Source organism: Thunnus maccoyii, chromosome 15, assembly GCF_910596095.1.
Source record: "Thunnus maccoyii chromosome 15, fThuMac1.1, whole genome shotgun sequence".
Taxonomy (NCBI): domain Eukaryota; kingdom Metazoa; phylum Chordata; class Actinopteri; order Scombriformes; family Scombridae; genus Thunnus; species Thunnus maccoyii.
Genome location: NC_056547.1, coordinates 1,614,200 through 1,624,313, shown reverse-complemented (window position 1 = coordinate 1,624,313; position 10,114 = coordinate 1,614,200). Strand labels below are relative to the sequence as shown.

General features: G+C 39.2%; 1 protein-coding gene and 3 gene segments (V, D, J or C); 1 reads left to right on the top strand and 3 right to left on the bottom strand.

Annotated features, from left to right (window-relative positions):
• Positions 1-10,114, bottom strand: part of LOC121913208 — an 899,212-nt gene that overhangs the window by 872,950 nt on the left and 16,148 nt on the right.
• LOC121913212 overlaps positions 1-10,114 on the top strand; it is a 747,540-nt gene that overhangs the window by 731,881 nt on the left and 5,545 nt on the right.
• Positions 1-10,114, bottom strand: part of LOC121913210 — a 756,822-nt gene that overhangs the window by 744,639 nt on the left and 2,069 nt on the right.
• LOC121913191 (zinc finger protein 233-like) lies at positions 4,494-8,474 on the bottom strand. The gene is made up of 2 exons (XM_042435893.1): positions 8,177-8,474; positions 4,494-6,105 (listed from the first exon to the last, which is right to left on the bottom strand). The coding sequence occupies exons 1-2, from the start codon at positions 8,340-8,342 to the stop codon at positions 5,165-5,167; spliced, it is 1,107 nt and encodes a 368-aa protein (XP_042291827.1). The 5' UTR covers positions 8,343-8,474; the 3' UTR covers positions 4,494-5,164.

Below are 10,114 nucleotides of genomic sequence, written 5' to 3'. Positions count from 1 at the left end.
TTTATTATCAGGTCTGTCATGTACTGACCGCTCAGATATTAACCAGTTAAAGCATGTTAAACAGCCTTAGTATAAACTGTACTTTGACTTTTGACTAGCAGGTCTCAACACCTGTTCAGGAGGTTCTGCCTTTTTAAAATACATCCCAGCAAGTTCTCCCACATGCAGCATTTGACTCTCGATGAGCAGAACGTTCTCTGTTTAAATGGACAGTTCTTAATATACTGACAGATACCACCTGTGGGGTTCCTCAGGGTGCAGTTATAAGCCTCATCTTTTTCTGTCTTTTATGTAATGTCTGTATTTCCCCGCCTGTTCTTCCTCTCTTGTAACAGATGGATTATTGTTTTTCATATTTTAATAAAATAAAACCTGTATTTGCATGTGTGTTTTTTTTTTAAATGCTGGTATTATAATTCTATAGATCAGCTCCACTGAACTGTCATGTGTTAATGTACTGTCCTCCAGTGTTAGATAGCAACAACTACAGTCTGAGTTTAAGTATTCTTTACTGAATAGCCTTAAAATAACTTTAATTCAGTACAGTTGTGTGTACCAGGAGTGTGTGTTAGATTCAGTGCAGAATACTGCATTTGTTCTGCTGCCTGCTGGGAAAAAACAGCGCTGACAGAGCAGCCGATAGTGAACTCATGCAGAAGGTTGTTGGTTTGACTCCATGCTGAGTGCTGGTTGTGTTGCCATGTGTGACAAAGACACAAACATGGTAAGAAATGTCAACAGAAAATGAGACAAATCAATTTTCCAACTCAAATGACCTTTATTTAAAACAGGTTTTCAGCAGTCAGCCATAAACTAGTGAAGTATTGTGTTAGATGACGTAGCTGAGTGAAACGATACTGACAGAAAGAATCGAGCTGATTTTACTCTACATACGGCAGGTTCAAAGTCGCCTTGTGTACCCATATTACAAAAATGTGTCCATATATTAGTAATTCACCTCAAAATTACTTCATTTCTTTCTTCTACTTAGTAATTTGTAAGCACAAAGAATATAAACAATCTATTATCCCATAAAATCAGTGTATGGCAGCAGTTCCCAACCTTTTTTTTGTCTTGAGGATTAGAGGAAAGTCTGAAAATAAAGATTTTTGTGTTGCAAAGGATGCCAAAGAGATTTTAACAGTCAAAACTCAAAGTACATCTATACATTTCATCAAAGTATCAGCACTTTTCAGAGAGTTTTTCATTTTCTACAAACAAAACCAGATGCTATCATATGAATCATATGAAAGACACTATAATCACATAATGCATCCATCACATTATGCTTTTACATTGTCCATAACCTCATGACACTGTCTTGAAGCCAAAGCAAAAAATTAAACAAGTAGTGCCAAAATAACAACCAATGTAGCATCAAAACTGTATGACAGAGTGTACGGGGGCAGAAACAAATGGAATTAAAGCTGCAAGCAGCGTTGGACGGGCCTTCGCGCCCTTGCGCACGTCGGGCCGCGGCGCAGTCAGTTGAGCTTGTGGGAACCAAGAAAACGTTTGGAGATGATCAGTGTGAGAGTCTTTTGACACACAATACTAACTACTTTCTCTCCGTGAGCGCACGCCTCTGTTTATCACAGATAATTATGGCTTATGAAATTAAAATATTGTTAACCTTAATCAATAATTCAGGCACCAACTGTAGCATGTATGAGGAACACAGTTGATTATTTGCCATAATTATCAATTATCTAAGATAATTAACTAATTATAATAATTAATAGAATTATTAATATGAACTAACAAGCACGGAGCACCACCCGGAAACCAGGACCAATAACCGAACAAGGTAATCTCATAAATGGGATTTCACCTAGAATGCTAATATCTGCGAGATATCAACATTCAAGGGTGAACAAAGAAGGGTTGAATTCAAGCTCTGACTCCTTTAATCAGCCACTTCTCACAATGTGTTACACACAATAATGACAAAAGAACTTCTCTTTAAAGATATAACATTGTTTATTAAACTTAGCAAAATTAACAAAGTTAACAAATACTTCATTCAATAAACAGCTATTCTAAAATCTAATTCTACCAAACAAAACACAAACAGCTTTGCACAGAGTTGGACACTTGCAGGGGAATGCGTGTGTGTGTGTGTGTGTGTGTGTGTGTTAGTAGCAAGAGAGGAAGGAGGGAAAGCGATCGTGAGAGGGAGAGAAGCGGCTCTTTTGACCACAGAGAGCGCACGTACGGACGGCAGTCTGTAACGTACGTTGTCTGGTTTCTGATCGACAAATCAATTTACTTTCTCACTCACGGTGGCACAAAAGTAGCAGTTGTCCCGACCGGGAAAAACACAAAATAGTCTAGCGTGGTGAACACAACTAACAGGCAGCAAACTTAAAATACTCCTCAGAGTAAAGCAGAGAAAAATGGACTCGGCGGTCCGTCAACTCACACAACAAGAACAACAGCGATAAAGCTAAAAAGGCTAAATGCTAAACAACAGCAACTGATGCTGAAAAGAACACACAACTAACACTGCCTATGCCCAGACTTATGCCTCTTACTTGGTCGCTTCAGAAAGTGCGCAGGTTGTGTGTGTGTGTAGTCCGTCTTAATGTCCATCTTTGTTCTTGGCTCGGAGGCAGACGGTGCCGTTCTCGCACGTCGTCGAAAACACGGCAGCTGGCTCTGAGTGGAGTGGCGGATAGAACAGCAGAGACGACTCGGCGAAGACGCGCAGGGCAGAGCCGGTCCACGTTATCCCGAAGTAACTTCATTTCCTCTTTCTCGGGGGAATTTGAGGACGCTGGTTGCAGCAGCGGTCTCTCTCGGGTCCAGGAATGTGTTCGGGTGAACACGGGCAAAGTCTCGTCTCGTCCGACGAGGGGAGTCTTCGATGAGGGGAAAACATGTTCGTGGGGTAGTCAAGCTAACTCACAGGGGAACAGGAGTTACCCCTTGCTCAGTGACATGGGAAAGACGTGTAGTTTGGGCGTGCTCGCTTATAAAGGGGTGGTGATGTCATGGCTGCGTCCTCAGGACGCTCCGCTGTGCAGGAGCGTCTCCGCCAATGAGGGACCGATGTTGACTGCTCCCTGCTGAAGTGTGAAAATCGCAAAGCATCCTTGGAAATGGAGTTTGCTCCACCCTCATGGCAGGTCCATTACAGTTTTAATACGGAGCTCCGGAACTCCAGCCTTCCTGAGTTTTTCCCTCATATAGGCTATAGTTTTTCTTAATCATTACTACAATATATGATTACATATGTAATAGTCTCCTCAGCCAAGTTAGAAAAAGTATGTGCATGTATGAACAACAGCAATTGGAGAAGATGACAGTCAAAAAGTAATCATGTTAAATAATCATGATCTCAATATTGAACAAAAATGATTGTGATTATAATTTTTGCCATAATCAAGCACCCCTAAAAACAGCAAATTGTGATTTACATACACATACACACACACACACACACACACACACACAGTTTAAATATGTATGTGATAAATTGTAAATATGTATGTAATGAATTGTTTTCTTTAAGAAACTCTTACTTGAACATTTTTCAGTGTGCTCCTAAAGTTATATGTATGCTCCTAATTTCTGTCATTTAGGAGCACATACGCTCCTTGAAAAAAAGTAAGGATTGAACACTGCTGTCACTGCTGCAGTCCAAGGGCTTCTGTCACAGGCAGTAGATGTTTACTTTACCCATCCCCCCCCTCCCATTCTCTCTCTCTCCCTCACAGCTGCAGAGAAGATTTTAGTGTACTCTACTTGTGAAATATGCTCATAAATCCCATAACTTTGGCCAAATCCTACATAAAAATATCATTTTTTTGTAGGAATTTTCGTCGCGAATCCATTGATACAGGTTTGAAAGTGGTCGGACTTATAGTTTAGACGCCAGATGCCCCAGTTTGGCACAAAGTCCATGCCCAGAATTTGCCTCCCCATTGGTTTACATTGTAAGGTGTAATGTCGCACTCCAACTTTCAGGGCTTACTAAATCTAAACCGTTCGAGTTATTACAAAGTTTTTAATAACTTTTGCTCAACACAGTGTGATAAGTCATGTATTCAAGTTTGAAGCCGATACCATTAACGCCCTAGGAGGAGATAGCGTTTATTCAAGGTCCAAAATTGGCAAAAAATCATACTTTGAAACTGACATTGCAGATTTCCTGTTGGATTTAGGTCAGGGGTGTCAGCGTATGATTTGTAGGTCTTGATGAGACGAATAATTGGGTTTTGGTTCGATCTCTCTACGACATTCCTACGGGCCGTGGTGGCCGTTTTAGATACATAGGTGGCGCTAGAGAGCACATTTTGGCACTTTGGGGTTTAATTTTTACATTTTATCAACTTTTTCACCATTCCTGATGTGCGTGCCAAATTTGGTGAGTTTTTGAGCATGTTTAGGGGGTCAAATTTAGAGTTAAAGTGGCGTAATAATAAAGAAGAAAGAAAGAAACACACGAAAAACAATAGGGTCTTCGCCCTTTGGGCTCAGGCCCTAATAAATGTTGTAATTGAATGCTATCAAACAAAGAATCAGTCATTCTCGAGAAAGATTGTTGATATTTGAACTAAACACCCAAACGGTGAACACCCTTCCCTTCGTGCTCCTTCAGAAGCTCCGCCCCCCCCCCAATTCATGGACGTGCATTGCCATGGCAACGACGAAAAGAAGCGGGGAAAAAAAAAATTGTCTCATGTGAGCACAAGAGTCCGTCCACACTCTCCTCTGTTTGTTGATAATGAGACAAACTTTAAAGCACTTTACGGACACAAATAAAGTGATTCTAAAACACAAATGACTAATTAGACAAACTATTAATTTGACAGTATGAGTCATCAATTCCTGTGGACAATTTTTCCAATTTGAAGATATAGTTTACTATATTTGTGTGCATAAATTATCAAAGATTTTACCCCTGACTCAAGCTTTACAGTTTGCAGACATGGCTCCACTCATTTGTAAGATTCGTCTTTTCTGTTAATCTTTTACCACAAAGTTGCCAAATTCGCATCAACAAGCTGCTCTGCAACATGCTGCTCCTCTCAACAACACATTTATAATAATAATATCAGTATTTATAAATCAACTGTATGCAGTGTTTTTAAATGTACTAAAAAAGGTTCCTCTCCTGTGTCGACTCTCAGGTGTCTTTTTCTTTAGATGGAAACGTTTGCTACAGACTGCTGCTCCTCTCAGCGACACACTTATGATTCTTGACTCGCGACCGTCTGGTGAAGCGTTTCTCACAAACGCCGCAGCTGAACGGTTTCTCCCCCGTGTGGACCGTCATGTGGCCTTTCAAAATCCTCTTTTGCGTGAATCTTTTAGCGCAGACGGAGCAGCTGAACGGTTTCTCCCCCGTGTGGACCGTCATGTGGCATTTCAGATTTCTCTTTTGCGTGAATTTTTTTGCGCAGACGGAGCAGCTGAACGGTTTCTCCCCGGTATGGATTCTCATGTGTTGCTCTAATGTCACCGCCTGACTAAAATTTCCATTACAGACCGAGCAGGTGAACGGTTTCTCTCTCCTGTGAACTTTTCTCACGTGTCTCCGCAGAGTCCCCTTCTGGCTGAGTCTTTTACCACACTCTGAGCAGCTGTACGATTTTATACCAGTATTACACCTCATATCGTTTATAGGTGCTATACTATTGTTGAGAGTGTTTAAATCTGGTTGAAGTTCTCTGATCTCCACCCAACAGTAAGTCCTGTCTTCAGTCTCGGGTTCAGGAAAGTGAGAGGTCTTCACATGTCTATCCGGTTGTAAATGTCTTTCTGGACATATGTTGCTGGCTGGTTCCTCTCCGTCAGCTTCTGTTTTCATTTCCTCAGTTTGTCTTTGATGAAGCTGTGAGGACGGAGATTTCTCTGCATCATCATCATCATCTTCACTCGTCACAGGGACAGGAGTGAAGGTGAACTTGGTGATATCAGCTTCCTCCAGCCCTTGAAGCTGCTCTCCTTCCTGACTGGTCCAGAGTTCCTCCTGTTCCTCTTTAATGTGTGGGGGATCTTCTGGGTCCTGCTGGTCCAGACCGGAGCTCCACTCCTGCTGCTGCTCAGGGGGAACCTCTTCTTTACTCTCCAACAGCTGCTGGATGTCTGCAGCAAACACTGAAATACAGACAAACAAACATATTCATTTGTTTGTTAGCTAAACACTGATACCATGTTTCATTATAGAGCTCAGTGATGTACAGAGGGACATTTTATTCACCAAAGAAAATAAATTCAGAGGAATGTTTTCGTAATAAAAACCTACACAGATCTTCATATTTGCCAATATGTCAAATGATCTCATAATGATGAGAAAGCTAAATTGGAGATTAGCTTTATAATAATCTTTCTTTAATCATAAAATTAGTCCAGGTTCTTGGCCGAGCGCCCCCTAATTCTCTATTAACAGTAAGAAAACACAACTCGATGAAACTTCTGAACCACTCATCTATTTTTCACTCATCAATCAGTCAGTCATCAATAAACGGGTGATGAATCCTTAAATAAACTTTCAGAGAGCAGAGAGAGTATATTCTTTAGGTTTATGGAGAAAAAACATTCACAATCACATTATATTATGGTCCTGTGTTACTTAAAACAACAGGACATGACAGTCATATAGGTTCCAATTAATGTTATTGATTGTGAAGAATGCAACAACATTTCTGAATGGTGATTTTTTACATTTTTGAATAAATGCAGTTCACATTTAACCCAGAACACCCTCTGTAGTTTGTACAAAAATTAGTCTCAGCTGCACAAAATTTTTTTAAAAAGTTGAAATATTTCAATATATTTGTATATTCTGGGTCACTTTAGGAAAAGTCATCAAATTTAAGGCTAAAATAAAGATGTTCAGCCGTGGTGGAAAGTAACTAAGTACTCAGGTTGATGCCATTTTATACTTCCACTCCACTACATTTCAGAGGGAAATATTGTACTTTCTACTTCATCACATTCATTTGACAGCTGTAGTTACTTTTCAGGTTACATGAAATGATATATAATAAGTGTATGAATAGAAAAAAATCCTCCTTGTTACAGATGTTTAAGTTGTTCACAGTTCTACCAAATAAATAAATTGTTCGAAGCCCAAAGAGGAAACACTTTCCAATATTTCACAAAAGAGCAACGTTCAGAGAAAAGTCTGAAAATTAATCAAACTTTGTGTGGCAGAACTTATACCCGTCTGATTTAATATATCTGTCACAGCGGCCGATTTTCTGCAAAACGAGTACTTTTACTTTTAATATTTCACGTAAATTTAGCTTGTAATTCTACTTTTACTTAAGTATGATCTTAACTGCAGGTATTTAACCCGTAACGGAGTAATTTTACTAAAGCCTGACCCATTTTTCTGTCAGCTGATTTTATCGGCTGATATCGGCCTATCACGGATATATCAGTATCGCAGACATGTTGTCCGATATACACCAATATGAAACCTTTTTTTGTTTTTTACAGAGCGTAATGCAGAAAAAAAATGCTTGGGGTAAGTTATGAATGGTGTCATCACATAGTGCTCCGACTCCATTGGTGGTTCAGAGTCAAGCGGTGTCTTCACTCAGAATATTAGCCGATACTCCCTAATATCGGTATCAGCGCCAAAACTCCAGTAGTGGTTGGGCACTAAATTTTACATTGTGGTAATATTACTTTACTTAAGTAAAGGACCTGAGAACTTCTTCCACCGCTGGTGTTCAGAGTGTTTTTACTGCTGTCAAATATAAAAATGGGTCAAATTTGACCTTGACGGTGTTTAAGTGTTTAAGTAAAAGTACAGAAATATTGGCAGCGAAATGTACAAAAAGGATCAAAATTAAAAGTACTCAGTATGTGAAATGCTCCTATCAGAGTGTTATATTAATCTTCTATATTAATGTAATATTAATGAATACAGATTAATTATCGTGTCCATGTAAGCAGCACTGTGATGTTGTCAAGGTAGAGCTAATTTCAACAACTTAAACACTGCATATGTTATGATCACTTTATGTATAAAACATTGATCTGAACAGTATCCAGTTACTACAGTTATTAGGCTAATTAATTAATGTAGTGCAGTAAATAATATCTCCCTCTGAAATGCGGTGCAGTAGAAGGATTAATTATTACCGCTGGTTATAATTGAGTCAGTGCAACATTAGTAGAGAGATAAACATGTTTCGGTCGTAGTAAGACAACAGACCTGCTGTAATTCCAGGTCTGGAAACCTCGTCCAGCAGCCTGCGGTGTCGGCGGTCCATCTCCTCTTCATACTCGGTTATTGTCCTCTCAACATGTCCAAATATCTCCTCCACAGCCGCAGTTAACCGCTGCTGGACGAAAACCTTCAGACCCTGAAAGCTGCACATTTCCCCCCGGAGTTCAGTCACAGCGGAGGAAAAGAGAAAACTAACTAATTAACGACGATCTCTCTCTAGTTGATATTCTTCTTCATCTATTTCTTCTTCTTCTGCGTCTTCTTTCTTCTTCGAGTTTTAATGGCGGTTGGCAAACCAGCTTATAGGCGCATTACCACCACCTACTGGACTGGGATGTGGAAAAGTACAATGGCAGAAAAAAAGCAACTTAATTAATGTGAATGCTGAAAGCTACATACTTTGAGCGACAGAAACCATTCAAATATCAAAATGTTCAGCTCTTTATCTTAATCCAGTGATTTTATATATTTTTTAATATTAAAATTCCTAATGGAAAGTCTATGGGAGGAATGTTTGAAAGCTAATATCTCAAAAACTAAAAGTACTAAACTGCTCATGTTTTATATACACGTGTCCCATCTGGAAAGGCTTAACATATGAAAACATGGTATCAATAGCGCCACCATGTGGTCAGTAATTAACTGTTTTGCGTTTTGGCTAATGACTCATGAACGATAAGACCTATCAAAAAAATATTTGGTCAGGATATTCCTTGAATGATGCTGAGTAGATTGATATAGGCCACGCCCATTTGCGCCTGTATAATTTTTCCGCCATTTTGGTTTTTTTTTAATAAACATATGTTTTGCTTCTGTTGGCACATATTTCATACAATCTTCACCAAACTTGGTACATACGATGTTTAGAGGACCCTGAACAAAACGCATTCATTTGTTTTCAGATATCATTTCCGGTTTGTCTGTTATTGGTTAGCAAACTTTTGAAGGCGTGGCCTAATGCACTTAATGGTCAATAACTCCTGAATACTGAATCGGATTGCAACCAATTTTGGGAATGTTGTACACAATGTGACCTTACAGAACTGTGTAACATTTCATAAAAGTCTGCCCAAAGAGGGCGCTAAAGTAACTTTTTAACATGATATTTCTGCAATTCTGTTGTCTTTAATGAAATGAAACTTGGTAGATAAGTTTTCCATGAGAATCTGCACAACATACTGAATCATGGCACCAATAGCCCCACCTTGTGGTCATAAATAAAACACCGCCATACAACTCATTAACTGCCAAATCTGTTAAATGTAACATGCCATGGTAATCAAACTGTATTCGTACAGATGGGGATCCTGAACGAGTCTTTAGTATTTTCAGCAATGCTTTGCGATTTAGTATTCAGCATTCACACGCATTTCCCGCAGGAAATGCATTTCCAGTTCTCTCTAATATTCCTGTTACTCTCAAGCAATTAATTAGAAGATTGATGATGATATATTTCCCAGCATCTTCACCAATGTAATATTGTGTTTTCCATCATTTAGTACTGATATTTATTCCCTTCTTCCTTCATCATATCTGTTGCCATCTATCAGTACATGTCTGACCGTTTCAGGTTTATTATAGTGTGTACATAGTCCAGATGGCTGCTCGCCTGTTCTATGCAGTGTTTGATTGACCTTCTCTTCTCTTGGGCCCCCACCCCGTATTATACCAAAGCCTACATGTTTTTGAATACTGTAAAGACGTCTTCCTGTGTCAATTAAGTTCCAGTATTCCTGTCAGGTTTTTCTCATATAATCCTTTACGGTAGTTTTAACTTACTGGGACCACCTAAAGATGTTTGTGTTGTCCAGTAGAAGAAGAAGAAGTAGTGAGTCATTTTATTTAAATAAAAGGATCAACACCTCACTATGAAAGAAAGTAAAAATTTGTAAAAATCTTGAATTTCATTCAAAATTTTACGGT

What these genes read in the sequence shown, in the direction of transcription:
- LOC121913191 (XM_042435893.1), bottom strand. Translation starts at nt 8,342, where the DNA reads ATGTGCAGCTTTCAGGGTCTGAAGGTTTTCGTCCAGCAGCGGTTAACT. An exon ending in CAGACCTGGAATTACAGCAG is followed by an intron (nt 6,106 to 8,176) that starts GTCTGTTGTCTT and finishes TCTGTATTTCAG; the next exon opens with TGTTTGCTGCAGACATCCAG.